General features: G+C 36.9%; 1 protein-coding gene across 4 annotated transcripts in view; it reads right to left on the reverse strand.

The window, feature by feature from the left end:
- Positions 1 to 23,076, reverse strand: part of VIP4 (leo1-like family protein) — a 40,294-nt gene extending 17,218 nt beyond the window's left edge. The window contains exons 1-6 of one of the 4 annotated variants that reach the window (XM_089807503.1): positions 22,990 to 23,076; positions 22,162 to 22,278; positions 10,442 to 10,776; positions 9,802 to 9,925; positions 9,393 to 9,581; positions 7,861 to 8,037 (exon numbers count right to left, since the gene is read on the reverse strand). In XM_089807503.1, coding sequence (XP_089663629.1) covers positions 7,861 to 8,037; positions 9,393 to 9,581; positions 9,802 to 9,925; positions 10,442 to 10,776; positions 22,162 to 22,272 — 936 coding nt within the window. In that variant the 5' untranslated portion in view covers positions 22,273 to 22,278; positions 22,990 to 23,076. The other 3 variants (XM_089807501.1, XM_089807502.1, XM_089807504.1) reach the window with 3 other exon arrangements.
- Between the last annotated feature and the right edge of the window lie 615 nt (positions 23,077 to 23,691).

Raw genomic sequence — 23,691 nt, forward strand, 5'->3', positions numbered from 1 at the left:
ATGCAAACAAAATAAAACAAAGATTCATTGTTGGAACCAACCTCTCCCTGCATTGGTGCCCACCTTTTTGAAAGGGAATTTAAATTAATTTAAATAAATTATTTCCTGGCCGACCTCACTGGAATAGGCACCCCCCTGTTTGAAGGCAAAGTTCAAAATTAGATAAAATTATTTTCTCCTACTTGGTCAATCTGTTTGAGGAGATGCAACTGGTTAGTGAAAGAACACGTGTTGGAATAAATCAGAGGTTAAGGGGGTTCATTTTAAAGAAGGAGAAAAAGGAATAGATGCAGCAATTGTCAGAAGAGAATAGTGAACATTAATGAGTTATTTTTAAAGATTATCATTAATATATATAGCAGTGAATGGAGAAAACAAAGGGGAGTAATCACCCTAATAACAACTCCGATAAGGGACTAACAAAATAATTCCAAGAGTATAGAGCTTGACTAAATAGCTTGAAAGATTAATATTTAAGGATGGTGATTACGTTTTAAGGATAACAATGAAGATAAGGCAGCAGTCATAACTATGAAAGCAGTGATTATGAAGGGGCAGCGCTGAGATTGATTATAGAACATCAAGTAAGATCATAGATTAGTCAAGGGGTGGTTAAGAAGGTGAAAGAGACAACAATCTTGGAAAACCTTTTAGCATAGTAGAATGGCATTTAAAGAGAAGATAGGCATCAATTCAATCATAACGGAACAACTCCGATCTTACCAGTGGTCTCACTCATGCATTGAATGGATATGATCTGATTCAAGGCAGTCAAATGAAGAGATACAATTTTGATTCTTATGATAGACAACATGAAGCATCTTATGCATAAGTACTCAATTACGGATAATGTGTATACAGTATGAGAATATGATATTATCATGTGAGCTTTATATATGGAATTTAAGCAGCAGCGGACACTGACAGTATTACAATAATAGATAAGTCGTCTATTATTAGTTAATGGTTCTCTTGTAAATATCTTAAGCTTTAGTTTGCTTTCGTTTTTTTGCTTTCTCTAGAATAGAATATTTCTATTCTTTACGATCGTTTCCTAAGGAAACATCGTCTCATTCTTTTGTATAAATTGACCTCTCAGTCTCTATTAATAACAAGCAAGTGTTTACCAATTATCTCGTAATATGGTATCAGAGCAAATACTTAAATTTTTTTTGGAAAAATTTATAATTTCTTCTGGAAATTATTTGTTTAAATTTTTTCAAAAAAAATTCAGTAGAATTTCTCAAAAACCTGCCTAGGGTTTTTTGCCTTGAGAAATTCGAATCAAACTAATACTCGAGCTAGGGTTTGAACCCCCTATGCAAATCACGTGTTCTCTACAAATCGCGTCTTTTGCATATTGTGTGGGTTGTCTTGTCTTCAGCAAATCTGCAAAACGCGAGTTGCAAACCACATCTAAAACCCGCGATTTGTTGTTGGATAAACTCGCAATTTGAGGAAGAAAACACTCTATTTTTGCCATGCTTCTCAGATCGTGACCAGATCCTCACTTCAAAGGTCGTGTTTTTTTTGACGTTTTAAAAAAAAAACGGCTCTATGATTTCCTCAATCATGTCTCTGCAATTTCCTAAACCCGCCACTGTTTTTGGAAGGTCAAATCTGTCTTTTTGGCATCGTCTTAGCCTATAGTCATGCTTTGGGCAACAGATCAGACATTTTTTTCACCAAATCCATCATTTTTTTGATCTCCAATCCAATGGCTAGGGTTTTGCCCGAAACCCTAATTTTTGGAGTCGAAAAAATTTTCTAATTACAGATTCTTGGTGGGTTTTTCGAGAGCTCAACTGGGTCACTGCGGATCCAAGAATCTACTGTAGTTTTTCAATCTGTTGTAGTTTTTTGGATCCGCAGATTCCTTTTGGCTTTTTCGAGCTCTCTTCTGGGTCACTCTCTAATTCTTCTGGGTCTTCTGTATTTTTGCCTCGAAGAATGTGCCTTCACAGATTTTCATAGTTTTCAATTGAAAAACATGCCTTGGCATCTTTGACGAATATTCTTCTCGAGCATAATTCCAAATCCAATGGTCGCAATTATGGAACTTGGAAGTAGCGCATCATCGCAATTTTTGAATATCGAAACACCGATCAACTTGTTTTGGGTGTTACGAAGCGTCTAACTTCTCCAAGTCCTGATCAAGATACATGGGATTCGAATAATCGAGAGGCAGTGATGCTTCTCAAATTATCTATGGCTAATTATCAGCTTTCTCAAATTCCATTCGGCAAGACAACTGCCGAACTTTGGACACACCTCAAAGGTCTTCATGAGACTTCCGACAAGAGCAGAGCCTTCTTTCTGAAAAACACTTTATTTTCTATTGTCATGGATGAGCACACCACGCTCCAAGCACACCTGAATCGGATTCAAGAAATCTGTGATCAGCTACTTGCCATCAGTCGCAAGATGGAGGAAGAGGATATTGTGGTAATCCCTCTTCAAAGTTTACCAAAATCCTATGAGCATTTTATCAAGACTCTCAACATCACATCTACTCGTGTTGATCTAAAGTTCACTAATCTCTGCACCCTGCTACTTTAGCAAGATCGATGGAAATAACAGTTCAGTAGCAGCTCTAGTTCCACCTCCACTGAGCAAGCCTTTGGTGCAAAATCCTTTCAAAAGGATAAGGGCAAGTTTCAACAATCATCTTAGCAGAAGTCTTCTGCTCCAGCATCCGATGGTACCAGAAAGAAGAACATTCAATGCAACTACTGCCACAAGTTTGGTCACATAAAGGTTGAATGTCAGAAACGCTTAGCTACCCAGTTTAAGCAATCAAGTTCGCAACCCAAAGCGAACAGTGCAAAGCACATTGAGCAGGCGGAATATGCCTTTTACGCCTTCATGGCTAAAAGACCTATAGAAGTCATCTGCCTGGTACATTGATTCAGGTGCCTCTCGACATTTCACTCACCGCAGAGACTGGTTTACTGACTACCAGCCTTATTCAGATTCTGTTATTTTTGGTAGTGGAGAAGAGTACACAGTTGTCGGTAAAGGCAACATTCAAATTCAGCCTATGGGGAGGAATCTCATATTCCTTGATGTGTACTACATTCCAGGGATGGAACTAAATCTACTCTCACTCAGTGAGTCAGTTGCTGCGACATTCTCCACAGTTGGCAATCACCTTCAATTCACATCAGTGCACCATCACTGATCAAGTGAATAAGTCTACTATTGTAGTAGGTCTTGAGGATCATGGTCTTTTCAGACTTACTGATTCTGGTGATTCTCAAGACTTAGTTATGGCTGCTCGACGACCTTCTATCAGCACACTTTGGCATCAGCAATATGGGCACTTAAATGTGCATTATCTCTCACAGCTTGCTCAAGATGAGCTTGTTCTTGGTTTGCCAGAGATTCAGACTCAACACCCTGAAGTTTGTGACACATGTCAAGCTAGGAAGCAACATTGCACACCTTTCCCCAGTGGCGATTCTTGGCGAGCTTCTCAGGTACTTCAGCTTGTTCATGTCGATATCTGCGGCCCTATGGCCACTCCTATTCTTGGGTCCAGGTATTTTCTGTTGTTTGTAAATGATTTCAGTAGAAAAATGTGGGTGTATTTCCTTAATAAGAAATCACATGCATTTACTGTATCAGACGTTTAAACCCTTAGTTGAAAAAGAGTCTAGGAAATCTATTATTACTCTTAGATCAAGCAATGGAGGGGAATTTTGTTCTAATGCTTTCTCCAACTTCTTGGATACACATGGCATCCAACGCCAGTTCACCACACCCCACATGCCACAACAGAACAGTATAGTTAAACGTCAAAACAGGACAATCACCGAGATGGCTCGTTCCATGCTCGAACACAGACATGTTCCAAAGCAATTTTGGGCAAAAGCAGTTAACACTGCAGTTTATCTGTTGAACCGGTCACCCACAATAGCGGTCAAAGGTAAAACTTAGGAAGAGGCCTAGTCAGGTCGCAAGCCCAGAATCAGTCACCTAAAGGTTTTTGGCTCTCTTTCTTTTGTTTGGATCCCTGATGCTTCACGCACCAAGTTGGATGCCAAGAGTCAAAAACTGATGCTCGTTGGATATAGCAGTCTTTACAAAGCCTACCGCCTAATTGATGTTGAGACATTTCATCTCATATATAGCTGTGATGTAGTCTTTGATGAGCAACGAGGACCATTCATGCATGTTTCTCCTGTTCCTGATCCAGCAGACCAGCCTATGCAGGCTCAAGATTTGGGAGTTCAACTTCCATTACGTCCACATGATGGGAGGGCAGCAGCTCCTACAGCTCCAGTTCTTCCCGTGATACCTGTACAGACTCCTCCAGCTTCTCTTGCAGGATCACCTCGCTTTGTAGATGCTTCACCTGAGTTTGATTCAGCTTCTTCTGATGAGCATCCTGCTGATCAAGCATCTCCTAGTACTACTGTTGGTCATTCTCCTATCCGGCCTAAGTCGTGGGCTAAGACACTTGCTGATCTTCGTGATGATGGGCTCATTGATGGGAGAACTGCTCGAAAAAAGAGCAAAATTACATATTCTATTAACTTTGCTCTTATGGCCAACATTCACAGTGTGTTTGAACCTCAAACATATTCCGAGGCTAAAGGAATTCTAGAGTGAGAACAGGCCATGACATCTGAACACCAGAGCCTGCTGAAGAACAACACTTGGGTCCTTTCTGATCTTCCCCCAGGGAAGAAACTCATTGGCTACAAATGGGTCTACAAAATCAAATACAAGTCAAATGGTACTTTGGACAAGTACAAAGCTCATTTAGTGGCGAAGGGCTTTTCTCAGCATTAGAGCATTGATTATAAGGAGAACTTTGCTCCTACTGCAAAGATGAGCACCATCATATTAGTACTAGCCATGGCAGCACAGTTTGGTTAAAAGGTCCATCAGATGGACATAGAGAGTGCTTTCCTGAATGGTGATCTCCATGAAGAGATCTACATGATGCAACCTCCTAGTTTCAAGGTTGCTGGTAAAGACCATCAGGTTCTCAGATTGGTAAAAGTTCTCTATGGTTTGAAGCAGGCCCCTCGGGCATGGTACATCAAGATTGATAAGTACCTCAGTGATCAAGGCTTCAAGAGGAATTCTTCAGACTCAAATCTGTACATCAAGACTACTGACAGTGACATCATCCTTCTAGTTATTTATGTGGATGATCTGATCATCACTGGCAGTTCAGCATCTTTGATTCAGGGAATCAAACAAAACTTATGCTAGTCTTTTGATATCACTGACCTTGGACTCATGCATTATTGCTTAGGTGTTGAAGTTTGGCAACACTCTTCTGGTATATTCATCTCTTAGTCCAAATATGCCAGGGCCTTGTTAGACAAATTTCGAATGCAGAATTGCAAACCTACATCTACACCTATGGAGAAAGGTCTCAAGCTATCAGCAAAGTCTGATTCTCCTTCCGTTGATGATACTACATACAAGCAACTAGTAGGCAGCCTCATCTACCTCTCTGCTACTAGGCTTGATATCAGCTTCGCAGTCTGCTATATTTCATGCTTTATGACAGCTTCTAGGGCTGATCATTGGATGGCAGCAAAGTGTGTGCTTCGTTATGTGAAGGGCACTTCAGATTATGGACTTCTGTACTCTCGGAGTTCTAATCCTAAACTCAGTGGGTTCATAAATTTAGATTGGGCAGGCTTTGTTGATGATAAAAGGTCAACATCTAGATATGTGTTCAGTTTGGGATCCGGTGTAGTCACATGGACCAGCAAGAAGCAACAAGCAGTTTCTCTCTTCTACAGAGGCTGAATACAGAGGGACTGTTAAGGCAAGATGTGAAGTTGTTTGGCTTCGTCGGATGCTTGGGGATATGCAGATGTCACCAGCAGGACCGACTACTCTATTTATTGATAATGAAGGCATTATCAAGTTAGCACAGAATCCAGTCTTCCATGAACGAACCAAGCATGTGGATGTTCATTGTCATTACATACGATAGCTGGTTGAAGACGGGACTATAGATCTGCAATATGTTCCTAACACAAATCAAACTGCAGAGATTCTCACCAAGCCTCTTGGTCCTGATAAGTTTGTCAAATTCAGAGGACAATTTGGTGTGTTCAATAGATTAACCATTAATGGAGGGTATTACAATAATAGATAAGTTGTCTATTATTAGTTAATGGTTATCTTGTAAATATCTTAAGCTTTAGTTTGCTTTCGTTTTTTTTACTTTCTCTAGAATAGAATGTTTATATTCTTTACAATCATTTCCTAAGGAAACATCGTCTCATTCTTTTGTATAAATTGACCTCTCGATCTCTGTTAATAACAAGCAAGGATTTACCAATTACCTCATAATAGACAGAAGGTTAAACTGATATAAAGAATAGATCAACGGATAAGATATGATTTCTAATACACTTACATAAACCTGAATGAGCAGCAGATCAGATTGCTACAGGGCAAACAGAAGACATATGCATTACTCGTAGGCCTTGTTTCTAACATGAATTATATTTCTATTAAGTAAATAGATCAATCAAATGTGAATTGGAGGACATAAGTTAAAAAGATTCGCTTTATTAGCTCCCCCTAAGTAAGTATGCCACCCCAAGGAGATGGAACTAGTCATAGTTGGGCATACCTGCCGCATGTGGGCTGTGAGGTAAGTTGAATACCCCAGTGGACAGAATTTGACATAGTTGGGAATTCCTGCTGCTTGTAGGAGATGGAACTGGTCATAGCTGGACATTCCTGCCACTTGTGAAATAAGAGGCAAGTTGACATGACGTGAATGTTGCATGCTCTCCGGCTTAATCGAGCTGGGCAGTTTACTGGTGCCCTTTTAAGTTTCCCACCAAGACTAATTTATGATTGATAATGAGATGGTAAACCTCAATTTGGGGAAGTTACAAAGGGACTCCATCAATGAGATTACGTCCATCATATCATTGAGTTAATGTTCCTAACCCTACTAGAAAAAATATGTTTTATGGATTATGTTGGAATTGTAATTTTGAGACAAAAGCTAGAGCATTGAAAAAGGGACATTGCAGAATTTACTTCCTATTCTTTAATTTGTGTGTTCTTGCGAATAGAATTTATCAGCTTGTGCACAAAACATTTAAAAGTTTTTTTACCCTCTTGCACTAGTCACTATGGTTTGTGTACTGCTGTTTTGTTTTGTGCAAATGTCACCACTTGTCTGGACTATTTGGGTGGCTGGGAAGCCCAAATGAAAGAGAGTTTCACAACAGACAGACAGAATTCTGAAGTACTCAAGTAGCCAATGCAGGTAAGTCTCAAGGACAAGTACTTCGACGTTTGGGAGGGGGTGCAAGTCCCTGTGTTACACTGTTTAAAATGCCTACAACAATACAAGAGTTCCTTGGAAAAATGCTTCAAGGGGAAGGAAAATATATTTTATGAGATAATTAATTTATTTCAAATATTTTTCATTTAAGTAGTTCCTCAACTAAGTAATATTGTATGCAAATAAGGTGTTGCCACAAGAAATTTCTTCTTGAATAAAAGCCAATGAGGCAGATTATGAACTCTTTTTCCATTTGGAACAAAAAGCAAGAAAGGTTGAAACCTAGGTTAGGGTTTTTCATGGTGGAATAGATAATGGATATAAGAAAATCATACCTTTCCACATCCATACTTCCCTTAATAGAAGATGATATTAAGAGTAAAATTTTAGCTTTCCAATGACTCTGTGTTTGTCAAGAGAATTTAACAACTAATGCTATATTTTGAATCCAAAATAACAAACCCATCATCATATATTATCTGAAAATAAAAACTATACTAGAAAGAGGATACATAAATATAATGAAATTGAAGATATTTCAGATACTGCAATCAGAGCTAAGCATAATTTGTACTTACAGAGATGGTACCATTACGATTTCGGACCTCCCTCCATCGCACCACATTATCTTCCAATCTAAGACGTTTCTTAGCTCCAGATTCATCTGTAATGAAGACTTCCTCTTCAACAAATGTCTTAGGATCAAACGGCTTTGGTTCAATACCCATTATGTTTGACACTCGCACAATATTCATCTGAAAGTTTGCAGAGATAAACTTGTACAGTCACGCAAAATAAAAGGTGAAAATTACTAATAGTAACAATGATAGAAAAAGACAAGCACAAGACAAGATCCCTCATTAAATATGGCCAATAATGAAAAGAATGAAAAGATTCCCTCTGAAGGAAAGTTACCTCTGCAGTTAATATGGTGAAATGAGAAAAATAATCTAGGCTCTAGGCTGAAAATGGGGCTACATATAATAGTCTAAAAAGCTAACAGCACATTCAATCAGCAGCATTCTTCATTTTATGAAAAGCAGCTTGAAAAGCAGGCTGAAGAGTTATATTCTCATTCACACTGGTCTCAAAACCCTGATAGATGAAAGCTTCTGCTATTGTGAGTTTGCAATAATTCCCTCCCCATTATAGGTTAATTGGCCTCCAATCACAGAACAGATCTATTGAGATAAATCATAGCTATACATACGGCCATAGACTGAAGAAAACTAATTAAACCTGGCTAATAGTAATAATCTTAGTTTATGCAATAGCATACTAAATGCCATAATATTTTGACCATAGCCAGTGAATGCAAAAACTGATAAAGGAAAAGATAGGACACTGCACATCAACCAGTAAAATGAACTCTATATTGTTTTAATGTACTTCTGCATACATGATCTGTACCCAGTTCCGTAGTGAAACAATGATCCCAAACTCTGTGCAAAAGCATTAGTTTCTTTATCCGAACATTGGACTACTTATAAAAGATCATAAAAAGCCCATTGACATCTACAGTTTGCGACATCCTTGGTATAAATTTTATAGGTAATGTTTTCTACTTAAATGCATGCAAAAAGCGGGGTGGAGGGAACTCAAGGCTAGATATTTATAGTCTCTTTTATAGCTTGAGTTTGGTTTCCTTCTGCTGTATAAGAGAACATTTCATTTGTCAGTTGAAATTCAATGAAATGTCAAAACAAATAATAGTTTTACAAAACCACAACTTTTCCAATAAGGGTTAGGAATGTTTTCATAAGAAATAGAATCTGTCCAGTATCCACAAGCAATTCTTGTAAAATCAGTTCTAAGCAGTATTTAAATTTTGCACACCGCAAGCATTGAAATGGATCTAATATGTATGAACATTGAAAGAAAACGGAACACTATATATCTAAAAGCACAGCTTGTCTCAAAAGTTACAACCCAAGCTACAAAAGACCATCCAAAATTTTCAAAAAACATAAACAGCAAAAACCAACAGAAATGTAATTTTCATCCATCTCTTCCTATTTCATTGAGTCTTTTTTGTGGAGTAGTTGACAAAAATTAAGATAAGGCTGAGAAACAAAGGATTCAAGATGCAGAAAGAACTCCATTATTTTACCTTCTCTGGGAGACCTGGTGGTGTTACAAGTGGAATCTCCAAATCTAAGGGTGGACCTACTGGCTTCTCCTTTATCTTCTGATCAAATGGTTGCTCTTCTTCAGATTCATATTGCTCCTCTTCATCACGTACCATATCTTCTGGTTGCATTTCCCTTTGTACACTTCCTTCCTCTTCTGAAACAGCCCTCTAGAAAAAAATAAAGAAATCAATTTTACTGAACAATATTAAGCCATTCATAACTTCATTTAGATATAGAAAAACATATTACATGAAACTATTAACTATTTAAAACTAACAATAGTAGTATCCACAGAACAGTTTTAGGATCAAACCCATTGTAATCATCATTTATTAGCCTTGCTTTGGTATAAAAAAATTCATCATGAGTTTCTCATGTTATACTTACACCTGGACTTTGTTCCGGGCTATTCTGACCAGCATATTCTTGTGGCTCTTCCTCATCAGAATCACCAAAAACATCATGCATATTTGTTGTCGAACGTAAAACATTGTGTTCGTCACCTTGCTCACTGTGTTTTACAGTTTCAGAAAATATCAATTAAGAGGAGATAGAACTTAATAGCATATGAGAGATACTGTAACTGTGTTCTACATAGCATCTATTTCTTTCTTACACAGACTATGCAATTGAGACCATATCAAGCAAAGACATATACCTCCAGATCAAAGACTAGTCCTTACAAAATATAGTCAAACAAGTAAAGGAAACCCACACTGATCCAGCTAAATTCTCTTGATAATCAATATATTATATAACTCAGAAGATGCAGTGAAATTTAATGACAAAACCTGTCTTGGCAACAGTAACAATCTGTATGAAGGCATTTTCTATTAATAAAATTCTCCTCATCTATATGGGTAAGCTCTATGACATGATGACACAAGAAAAATAAGTTGTACTAGGCCACTGTATCAGAATCATAAAATTTTACATTCGAAGTAAATTAAAAAATCTTCCTTGTTACAACATCAAAAAATTCACACTAGCAGATACATCAATAAATACTGCAAAAGCTGAAAATCACCTTTGTTCTCGGACTTGTTCAACTTCTTCATCCCCATCCTCTAAGCCCTTATGCTCTCCAGACCCTTCAGATACACTTACACTGACTACATGTCTCCTACTTGTTGCTTCCCTTCTATCATATTCTTCTGCATCACTTTCTGCTTCTTTTCCCTCACTCTCCATCCTTTGGCCACTAATTTCTCTTTCTGGTGAGCTTCTATACCTTTCTCCTTCACTTTCTTCTTTTTCAGGCTCGCTATCTGCTCTTTCTCCTTCACTTTCAGCTTCAGCTTCACCTTCTCCTTCAATTTCAGCTTGGCCTTCACCCTCAAATTCCCCTTCTCCTTCTTCATCCTACAAAGCAAAGTAATGTTATAAAAAATAAATGCATCCAAGTATTTCCATGGAAACCATAACAAATGTAAAGCTGATATAAACCAAGAAACAAATTAAATGAAATAAAATTACATTTATCTTCAGATAAAGAACTTCCCATAAAACTCAAAAATGGCTTATATGTGACCAGATTGAATCTAGAGTTAACTACAATAAATGAGCACAATAAGTATAATCTACTGTCTATATATATTACGTAGTAAGGTTCCAATGCACCATTTCCTCCTGGCAATTCACTTTTTCACAGCATGGTGTTTCAACATTATAAGTTTGGTAAGCATTGAACATCACACAACCTAAATAAGTAAATTGCATAATTATTTAGATAAAGCATTATTGGAAGGGAATAAAATCCATTTTACATACCTCTGGGTTAAATAATAAATAGAAACAATAGATATACAGTTAGTCCAGATTAAATCAGGAGTTGGGTTGATAAATAAGTACTGAATATTCAAAAAATAAAACAGGCAGTGTAAGTGTGCTTAGCTTTGAAATGCTTGAGGAATGAGTTCTTCTTTAAACAGAATCATTATCATCCACTTTGAGAGCAGTCACACAGTCTATAGAATTTTTACTGACATAAGAAATTTGTATAAGTTTTACATTATACATGAGCATAAAGATACAGTATACATATAAATAAAACTGAACCCTTGGTACACCATTCCACTCCCACTTGTAGCATAGTTTAGTCAACTTATTGAATGATGTCACTAAAAGGACCATCTTTCTGTTGGCACAAATATTTTCTTTTCGGCTAAGTTACCAGTATAGGTATGGGCATAACACCTACAGGTATGAGAACCCAGAGCATGGGTAAAGGCAAAAATTATTGCCCTTGGGTATGTGGGTTCAGGTACATTCATGCACGCAGGCATACATAGATACATGTAGAGAGATAGAGAGAGACAGGGATATACATTAAAAATTAAAGAAATATACAAAATTGTAAAATTAAATACATTTGAAAATATGATACATCATTGATCAATGTCAAATACCACTCGATAGTTCAAACTTCAGAATATCAATATTATGCCATATGCCACATAATATATACATGTATCTTAAGGGTCACAATTTAAATGAAAATCCTTACATTTACAAAATTCACAATCAATCTATCTTTATCAATCATCAAAAGGATCTAGATCAAGATCCTCATCATTTGCTTCAAGTTCAAGCTGTCTTCCTTCCTTAGGCTCTCCACAGTTGCTCCCTTTAAAAAAACATCTGCCTTCCAAAATTGTAAAATGAGAAAGAGAGAGTGAACAGACAAAATGAGCTTTGTCTAGGGCAAAATGATGCTTTAAGGGATGGATTAGGATTTTGGCATTAAATTGCTCCAAAAAAAAAATTGCTGGTTTTTAAAGTGAACTGGGGATTCAACCTGGGGGTTCAAGAGGAATTAAATCAAAAGTAAAAATAACAAATGAAAAATAAACAAGCCAAGTGCACAAGATTTATCATGGTTCATCACACATGTGGGTACGTCCACACCGAAGAGCAAAGCAAATATCTTATATAGTCATTGAAGCATATAGCTTAAATCTACCTTTATCAATCATCAAAAGGATCTAGATCAAGATCCTCGCCATTTGCTTCAAGTTCAAGCTAGCTTCCTTCCTTAGGCACTCCTCAACTGATCCCTTTAAAAAAACATCTGCCTTCCAAAATACTAAAATGAGAAAATGAGAGAGTGAAAAGACAAAATGTGCTTTGTCAAGGGCAAAATGATGCTTTTAAGTTTTAGGAATGGATTAGGATTTTAGCATTAAATTTCTCAAAAAACAATAAAAAATTGCTGGTTTTTAAAGTGACATGGGGATTCAACCTAGGAGTTAAAAGGGAATTAAATTGAAAGTAAAATAACAGATGAAAAATAAACAAGCCAAGTGCACAAGATTTATCGTGGTTCACCACAAATGTGGCTACGTCCATACTGAAGAGCAAAGCAAATATCTTATACAGTCATTGCAGCTTACAGCTTGAATACATAGGGCTTTGCCCCTACATTTATACAGTAGTCTTCAAGAGAAGACGAAAAGACAAACAAGAGAAAGATGAAGTGAAGAGTCAAGAAAGTAGAAATGAACAGTTGGAATACACATCCAACAATCTCCCACTTGAAGTTCGACTTATGGTGCAACCTCACATCTGAACAACCTCCCACCTAACTCTGCTGTCCTTTACCAATCCCATGGTAATAAATTGCCCAAAAGACAATCTCCATAGCTAGAATAGCAACCACAGCTAGTTGCTAATCACATCCAACTAACCATACAACATTAGTTGATTTATAACCACATAACCAGCTCATACAATAACTCACCATATAACAAATATACCATCTTCCAATAAAACACACCAAAAATCACTGATGTACAAAAAACTAGAAGACCATCGTAGAGAAATCCAAATTGCATGAGCAGTGTCATCTAAAAGTTGACTCAATCTACCGATCATCACATAGAAGGCATGGCATTAACTTCGGATGATCTGCAAACCGCAACCAACCTGCTGCAAAAATATCATGACATCTTCCAAATCCTCATGAAAAGACCACATATTGTCGTTAAAAAATAATGAAGTACAACTACAATAGATGACCTCGAAAAACTCTTGGAAGGAACACACATGCAAACCATAACTCATCCTTCTACCAACACCACCAAGTGCTCATATGTGCTATGATCTCCTTTACCTCTGCAAATAAGAGCATTTATAACACCCAACCACCATGTATGAAAGCCCTTTTAAACAAGAAGATCAAATTAAAAACATTCCAAAACTAGGAACCATCTCTACCATCTCCTTAACTCAAATGTACAAGGAGATAAATCTGCCAAGTAGACCAAAAGTGGGGAGTGAGAATGCTCCTCCAAGATACACCAAGTCACAATGACTCTTCTCTTGGAACAATCTCCACAAGGTCCATAATGAGCTCACATCCATCTACAAGTGTAGGCTCCTCATACCTCATGCTGAAACTTTCAAAGAGAAACGGTCTCAACAAATGTTCTCCAAACCAAGAGAATTGCAGCCTCACCCAAGCCTCTTAATCTTCAAGAGCACCTCCATGGTAAATTCACCAATGTACTTGATACCAAGAGCACTAACCGACCAATTGTTAAAATCCCCACTGCATGTCTGCACAATTTGGGAACACATAATGATAACTTGATCTCAACATATGAAAACCTCATGCTCCAAAGAGCATAACCTGTCAAGAGAGCCTGTATCATGCCAACACTCTAATCTAGAATCAAGAGCTCATCATGGCACAATAACAAACATCACCAATCACGTGGAGGGAACCATCTCATGACAACAAAATTGTTACTATCAAATCAAAACTCCCACTGTACTGTGACACCAACTCTTCATGGTATCAGAAACACGATACCCAACATCACATTGAACACTTCAAACACTTTGTCATATTTAACCAAAACTTCCTATACCATGGTCTGTACACCATCCTTGGTGCTCTCTTCCATCATTCTATCATTTTATCAAACACTTGTCATGCAACAAGCACAAAGTGCTAGAGACTGCTGCTGAACCACTACACACAAACCCAAATCGGAGGACAAAAAAATTCTATCAGTTCTAGTGCAACAAAGTTTCCTCACTTTCAGACAACCATAGTATTTCACAACTCATGTCTGCACACATGGATTGTAATTAGAAATAGTACACCCAACAAAGACACCAAAAATTGGGAGGCATCCCCTTTCAGCCCTCATATATCCAATAATCAAAGTTGAAGTGCCTTAGCTATTATGGGGTTTAAACATATTTGATATAGCACACTGAAATGCCATCCCATGTCCCTGATTTGTCATTACTCCAGGGCTGCCTGCAATACCAGCAGCCAAATTCGCAACCAAATTAACAAATATAAATTTGGTGTAACGTGAGCAAACACATGATTTAGTGTGATGCCATATCCATTTCATGCATACACCCCAATCAATGCAATAATCTTCGGCTGTTCATCGTATTATATATGCTGGAAAATCCCAAATGGCAATTAACTCAGAGAACAGTTTCATATTTTGCAGCACACTACCCTTCCGTTTTGCTTTCCTTTGCAGTCTTCTTCTTGCCTTGGGTCTGAAATATCCCAAATGGATATTGACCCAATCTTTTTCTCAAAATAATATTCAGAACATAAACATATGAAGTTGCATTATAAAACCAATAATATAAAACCGAAGATTCTCATAAAATACCTTGAAATATGCTATTGCATTAAACATCAGCAATACAATAACCAGCATTCAAAAGTCCAACCTTAAACACAGATTTACAGTTAGATTGGAATACTAAGAAAGAACATGTAAGCACACGCAAGACACCCGATGTGACGTCTCCACAGACAATGGGTTTGCGTCCACTATCTACCGACACGAGGGTTTACATCCTCCTATTGGATGAAAGTTAAAGCTTTCCGAATATCTCTCGCAAGAGAGAATGAAATCTGAATCATAAACCAAGCATGAACCAAATGAATGAGTCTCTCCCTTTTTAATCCTCAAAGTTGTGACTCTTCGACTCCCTTCCTATCTTTCGTCTTATCTCTCCTTGTCACTTTTAGCCCACTTTATAACATAAACTGACCCTTTATAATTTTAATTCACGCTCTCATAGTCAATTTTAATATTATATGAATATGTCTTTACATTTTCTAATGTCCCAAAAAGGGGAAATTACAAGGGCTCTTATAGTCCGCTCTGCTCTCCAAGATCTTACACCCTTGATACCAATTGAAGAGGATTAAATCAAAAGCAAAAACAACGGATGAAAATTAAACAAGACAAGTGCGCAAGATTTATTGCGGTTCAACACAAATGTGGCTACATCCATGCTGAAGAGCAAAGCGAATATCATAATTAGTCATTGCAACTCACAGCTTGAAGACATAGGGCTTTGCCCCTACATTTATACAATAGTCTTCAAGTCTTCAAGAAAAGACGGGAATACAAACAAAAGAAAGATGAAGTGAATAGTCACAAAAGTAGAAATGAATTGTTGGACTTCACATCCAACAAGAGTTTGCCCCAGCTGCCTCGGGTGCGTACAGTAAAACTCAAGGCAACTGGGGCGTACCTTGGGCACACCTGGGAGAACCTGGTGTGGGTGGCTAGTGAATATGAATGTACATAGTAACTTAGCTATGGAGGCTCAAAGCACAATGATTAATCAAATATGTTTTTATGGCCTAAAAAGTATTCAACTGCAACTTTTAAGCTCAAAAAAACAACCACCATCCTGAGGGAGGTTCCAACATAACAAAGAAACTAAAAGTAAAAACAGATGAAAAATAAACAAGACAAGTGCACAAGATTTACCGCAATTCACCACAAATGTGGCTACATTCACACTGAAGAGCAAAGCAATAATCTTATTCAGCCATTGTAGCTTAGAGCTTGAATATACAGGGCTTTGCCCCTATATTTATACAAGTCTTCAAGAGCAGACGAAGAGACAAACAAGAGAAAGATGAAGTGAACAGTCACAGAAATAGAAATGAACAGTTGGACTTCACATCAACAGAGGTTTGCCCCAAGTGCCTCGAGTGGGTACAATGCACCTCGGGGCACTTGGGGCATACCCAGGGAGAACCTCATGTGGGCGGCTAGTGAATATGAACGTAGACGGTAACTTAGCTTTTGGGGCTCATAGCACAATGTTAATCAAACATGTTTTTATGGCCTAAGAACGTACACATTAACTTAGCTTTTGAGGCTCAAAGCACAATGATCAATCAAACATGTTGTTATGGCCTAAAAAGCATTCAACAACAACTTCCAAGCTCAAAAAAAAACCACTATCCTAAGAGAGGTTCCAACATAACAGAGAAATTGAAAGTAAAACAACAAGAACATAAACAAGACAAGTGCACAAGATTTATCCTGGTTCAACACAAATGTGGCTACGTCCAAACTGAAGAGCAGAGCAAATATCTCATACAGTCATTGCAGCTTACATCTTGAATATATAGGTCTTTGCCCCTATATTTATACAATAGTCTTCGAGAGAAGACAAAGGGTACAACTTGAATACATAGGACTTTGCCCCTATATTTATACAACAGTCTTCAAGAGAAGATGAAGAAACTAACAAGAGAAAGGTGAAGTAAACAGTCAAGGAAATAGAAATGAACAGTTGGACTTCACATCCAATAAGGGTTCGCCCCAGGTGCCTCAGATGGGTACAGTTCAACTCGGGGCATAGAAATGAACAGTTGGACTTCACATCCAACAAGGGTTCGCCCCAGGTGCCTCGAGTGGGTACAATTCAGCTTGGAGCACCTAGGGCATACCCTGGGCACACTTGGGAGAACCTAGTGCGGGTGGCCAGTTAATATGAACGTACACAGTAACTTAGCTTTTGAGGCTCAAAGCACAATGATTAATCAAATATGTTTTTAGGGCTTGAAAAGCATTCAACCACAACAACTTCCAGGCTCAAAAAAACAAGCACCATCCTGAGGGAGGTTCCAACATAACAAAGAAACAGAAAAACCATTTAGCACCAACTCTCACTTATTGCAAAGGGTTAAACATGTCCACTAAACACAACAGACCCTCTCCAGCCATACCCATTTCGATCACTTTGAGTTGACAACCACGATTTAGGGTTGTGAAATGCAATTTTTTATGTGAAAAAAATGTACATTTGATTTTTTAATTTTTTATCCATGTTCTCATTGAAAACAACTATGAGTTCTCCTAACCGTGATCCATGTTGGGCCACAGCATGGTCCTGAATCTCTATTGCACAGGATGGCAAGGTCAGGATGGCAAGGTCATGCACTGGCTGTCTCACGTGTCAGCCAGACCTTATTACCAAACTGTAACCCATTTGGTCCTACAACATCCCCAAACTAGAACCTGGTAACAGAGATATGACACTTGCTGAAATCCTCTTTTCATCTATTACTTAACAAAAAACAACTTATCATTTCTCTGAATTCATTTTTATGCATGTTCTAAAATAAAATAAAAATTATGTTGACAAATTTTGCCATCTTTTTGACTTGCCTGACACATTTTTGCTGAGTTGCAAGTTTTTAAACTATGGTAAAATTAAGTGTCGATTGGGCTGACATCACCAAGTATATCTACCTAAATCTGGTTCTGATTCCCAAACTTTAAAGAGACCCATAACATGTACCAAATAGATATTTCATTTTTAAATTTTATAGATCAGTCGTAGGATACCCACTCTGGCATTTATGGAATATAATCACAACAAAACCTGTAATCTAAGGGCTCGTTTGGTTGCTGGAATAGGAATAGGAAATGTATTCTTTGTTTGGTACCCCAAATCAGAATAAGATATAGGCATACATATTCTAATTTTGCCCCTAAAATAAGCATATGTCCATTCGAAAAAATAGTTGTTATTGGAATAGGCCATTCCTATTCTCAATCTAATATTTTTTTTTTTAAATAATTTTTTTATTTATTTTTTATTTTTTAAACATTTTTTTATAACTTCTTTTTATTATATCTATTTGTTTAATAAAAATGAAATAAATTATATTTCTCATTAACTTCAATGAATAAAATAAAAATGAAAATAAATTAACCTTTTTACCATTATTGAAAAAATTAACCAAAAAACAATAAATCAAAACAAAAAAATTTAAGGAAAATATTTTTAAAAATACAAAACTTAACCTTATTCCTATTCCATTTTTGTACTACCAAACAATGGATTAGCATATTCCCATTCCAAATCTAAGTGAACCAAACAGGATTGGAATTGCCCTTTTCTATTCCCATTCCCCATTTCCATTCCCATTCCATTTTTCTATTCTAATTTTCAATTCATATGCCAGCAACCAAACGGGCCCTGAGTTCTCTTCTTATTATTGCTGAGAAAGATGGATGCAACACCTATCAACTAACCATCAGTTCTGACTCAGCAGACTATGCGGTGATGAGAGAGAAAAGTGAAAAATTCAAATAGAGAAGGTGAGAGAAAATGAAGAAAATCAGCATACAGAAGGTAATGAAGGAAAAGATCTGACAGAACAAACTCAACTCACAAGGCCTTAGAAACAATATATGGGAACAGTGGGGGGAACTTCAGCAAAAAATCAAGTCCTAGAAGTGCACATAGGGTAAAGTGAGAAAAGAAGTGAAGAAAAGCCTACCAAAACAGAGAGATGTCTTTGGTAGTTATCCAGATAAATCTGGAATACTAATTTTACAAGTTGTCCAGGTCTCACCATCAAATGAAGCTTCTAGCTTTAAATGAGTTGTGGAAGTTGGAATCATAAAAACAGTGCAGAAGGTGATGAAGGAAAAGATCTGAGAGAACAAACTCAACTCACAGGCCTTTGAATCAATATATTGGAACGCTGGGGGGAACTTCAGCAAAAAAAATCAAGTCCTAGAAGTGTGCATTGGGTAAAGTGTGAAAAGAAGTGAAGAAAACCTACCAAAATGTAGAGATGTCTCTGATAGTTGAGCCGATAAATCTGGAGTACTACTTTTTCAAGTTGTCCAGGTCTCACCATCAAATGAAGCTTCTAAATTGTGGAAGTTGGAATCATAATAACAGTGTCAAGGTCTCATATTAATAATTATATAAACCTATTATCTTCAAAAGGGTTGTAGTGGCTAGCATTAAATAATGCAGTCAAACTTCTTTGAGACTAAATAAAGTTGTCAGCAATTTACAAGCATTGTCCACTATGAAGAGGTACTCTTATTAGTTATTTGTGGTTTTTCTTGGTATGAAATTCTTGTGGGGAATCTTGAAGCTTTTAATGTTGAATTGAATAGATTTTGGCTTGTTCGTTCAAATGAGATTCTGTGGTTTATCTGGAAGAAGAGGAATGCCCTATCTATCTATCTACTATGTTGCAGATCTCAGTTGCTCTTGAAATTCCTAAAGACCGGTTCATGATTTTGCTTAAAGAAGGCATTACCATTGTTTACAAAACAAAATCATATCAGCTCATTTCTTCACCCAAAAAAGGAATGACTTGAATCAACAAGAATTGGAACTGCTAAAAAATGTATTGGAGGAAAACAAGATTCCTAAACTGGCTGAAGGTGAAGGTCCCAGTAAGATGAAGAGAGTAATACACTTGGCACCGATGACAGACACAACCAAATGCAGTAACAGTGTTATAGAAGCTTTGGATTAACTCCCCTTAGCCTTTATTCTTGCACTAACATATGTATATGATGTAACTACATATACTTCATTGTACTATTTTTTGCTTGGTGATGCTGATACTTTCTGTAGCTGCTGCTCCTTATAATGTACTCTGTGACTTGATGAAATATCTTTGACAGAGGAAAAAAAGAGGAACTAACAGAGTTGAATAGTTGGGTCCATGAGGGGAATCATATGGTTGTACAACAAATAATAGGGCCTCAGAAATTTAGATGCAGCTGTCTGGTTGTTCTTTTCACCAATGATCAGCTTATCAACAAGGCAGTAGAGAAGTGCAGAGCATGTCCTTTTTTGAAACTTTATTGTACCTGGTTTTTTCAAATTAAAAGAATAAGAATTGTTTGTTGAACCAAACTGGGTATCCTGTTGCATCTGTGAGCTCTGATTAGTTGTCTTGACTCTTGACCACACCATCAACAAGTTATTACCTTCTTGTCAGGGAAATTGATGGAAACCTTTGATGTCTTGCTTACTATTCAGATCTTACTTTTTCCTTATAATCTTAGAAGCCGAAGCGGGCATCCTGGCACTGGAGGCAGAAGCCTGTGGAAGCCACCCAAAATCACATATGCTTCTATTATTTGGTTAAGCTTTATATCCAGTTTAGGCTTGCAGAGAAGAAAGAAATCAAAATTGCTAAATCCAAAGGTTGTCAATTACATATGGAGGGCATTTGCAGAGCATTGTCTTGTGTTAGATGTGGAAAATGTGTCTGAGAGTTTGTGTGGCAGCAAAGATCAATTCCTACTATGTATGTTAATTTTTCCATACCAGGTGTCTTCCATTACAAATCCATGCGATCCTATCTGATGCTGTTTCCAGTTCAGGAAATCTGTAGTTTTTGACTGAGGATTTTGGCAATATCTGTGAACCTGTGATCCTAGATAAGATAAGATAATAATATTAATGTCCAACAAAAGACCACAAAAGGTCTATGGGACTGAGAGCTTACAACAAGATAGCTGACAGAAGCAGGAGCACCAAACAGTGTCCAACAAAAGCAAACAACAAACAAGACACAAGAAGAAGAGAAGAGAAGTGCCAAGGCAAGGACTAGGGGTCCTTCATTGGCAAAAAGAAATTGGTCAAGGTCAGTCTATTTATTCAATATTCAAGGTCAATGGAAATGCATTTCTTTGCATAAACATTATACACACACACACACACATCCAAACACCATCTGCAGCCCCCCAAAACAAATTCAAGCATTTGCAGACCCACTTCTTGCATCTGCACCCTAATTGGTAACCAAGCTTATAACGTATAGTCTAGTCTACTTTTATTGCTAGATCTCCTAACTATATGTTGTGAGTTGTATTATAGCTTAGTGTATTTGTTGTGAATGTTCCTATCAAGTAGGAACGTATAGTTCAGATTTAAAGCTCTTATTCATAATATTCGGGGGGTGGGGAATCTATGTTTTCTATTTGTGTATTTCTTTGCACAACAGCAGGTAACTAACAAGAGCATTGTGTTATTGCAACAATCCACATACTACTTGAGATAAGCAAAATGTCATCAAAATGACCACCAGCTATGGAGTCGAATTTTAAAGATTATATGCATGACGAAGATAAATTAAGTTCAAGTTTTGCTACAAAACTGACACAATGAGAATGAAGATAATATTGAAGAAAACCACAATTCAAGAAATTTTCAAAGCAGTTCATTTAATATTAAGAAGCCAAAGGCCATGGAGCACAGTTCAAAATCTATTATATCTTCATCATGCATATAATCTTTAAAATTCGACTCCATAGCTGCAGGTCATTTTGAGGACATTTTGACAATCTCAGGTAGTATGTGGATTGTCGCACGAGCAATGTTCTTGTTAGTCGCCTGCTGTTGTTAGCCATGGAGCACAATTTGAAATTTATAACCAACAAATGGAAATAGACATCAATGAGATCAAAAATATTTCCCATAATCATGTAAGCACGGATATTCTCAGTAGACATTTTGTAGTACAGTTTCTTGAATTGGCTTCCGTAGACATTTTATAGTTCAGTTTCTTAAATCGGCTGTCTGCCTGGTTTACTTCTCTCTCCACTTTTGACACTAAATAACAAAATTGCCCGTTGGAAAATGGAAATCTCAATAAACAAAAAACAACTACAGGTATCAAGAACTTACAGATGGGTATGCAGACTGCTGAACAGCTTCTTGATCAGACTCTACCTCTTCATCTGATTCCCCGAACAAGTTTTGCATCATTTCTTGACGTTTCTCTTCCCCGGCCCCCATGATGACCTGTTTTCACAAGTTCTTTGTGAAAATTGTTGCCTTGCTAATAAAGATAGGCCAACATAAAACCAAAGTATTCAAAATAAAATAAGCCACAATCAACATAGCATCAAAGATAGTTGTTAACTATTTGTCTATAACATGCCATGTTTTATATCTAAAATTATACAGGCCTATGTTCTTTATTATAACTTTGATAAGGCAGGAAATCAACTATCTTCAAGAAAGATTAACAATCAAATTTAACGATAATAGAATGGAACTGCTATTCTAGCAATTGGATGGGCTAACAATCTGCTGGACCTTCTCACAATTGATTGATTTGGTCAAAGTCTCACTCAAAAAGTAAAAACTCAAAAACCTATAACTACTTCAACTTCACTGATAGGGCCAATCAGGCACAAAAACAAATCCAAAATCACAACAGAATGGGTTCATAGGATCCAAAGACATATGTGTACATTGTCTACATAGGGTCGCACTTTTGTCTACAACCTGTATCGGTTTTTCTTCTACAGGTCGTTTTTCCCTCCACCGGATTTTTTGTGCATGACCTATATGTTCTCCGAGTGTGATTTGCTCGGCATCGGCTATGCAGGCACGGATTTCGTCGGACACAGTTTATTTTTCTCAAAAGTTGTAGAAGGATTTCGTCGGACACTTGGTTTATTTTCTCAAAAGTTGTAAAACATGACATACAAAATGCTAAATTCGTGCCTGTATAGCCCGCACCGATTTGCTCCACACAGCTAGGGTTTCGGGATTTCTCAGCGAATTAATGACAGCACTATGTTTGAGAGGTTTTTATAACTTTTTAATTTTTACTAAAAATAATTCTCGGATTTATATATGTTTTGTCCATAAAACATTAGAGTCGCTTTTTTCTAATTTTTCTCCGAAAAAAAAAAAAATGAAAGGTAATTTTTCCCTTCAAAATAATTTTCATATGTATTGTAATTTTTCCCTCGAAACATTATAATGGTTTCATACAATTTTGGACAAAGGTTTACCATTTTTCCTTGAAATAGAAGTTGTTTATGTTGATTTCTATCTTGGATTTTGTGCCAACTACTCATAGATGGTTCACTATTAGGAAAATATTGTCTATGGATTATTGATCTATTTCTCTCCTTAAAATTTGTCTTTTTTTCAATTTTCTCCTCCAAATCATTTCTATGTTTTCTAGTTTTGTTTCCAAAAATCATGATCCGTGTTGTTGGACTTCGGATTTTTTGAATTTTTCATGAACAAAACATTGGAAGGTTTTGTCGTTTTTTCCCACAAAAATTGTGGTTTCTTGTATTAGAATATAATAATATTTCTTTAATAGTCATCTTCGTTAGTCTTTAGTTTATTAAATAATTTCTATTTGTCTTTAGTTCACGATTGTTCCATTTAGAAACATCATTTTTTTTAATC

This window comes from Cupressus sempervirens, chromosome 10, assembly GCF_028749045.1.
Source record: "Cupressus sempervirens isolate cs-2001-9-10 chromosome 10, ASM2874904v1, whole genome shotgun sequence".
Classification (NCBI taxonomy): Eukaryota; Viridiplantae; Streptophyta; class Pinopsida; order Cupressales; family Cupressaceae; genus Cupressus; species Cupressus sempervirens.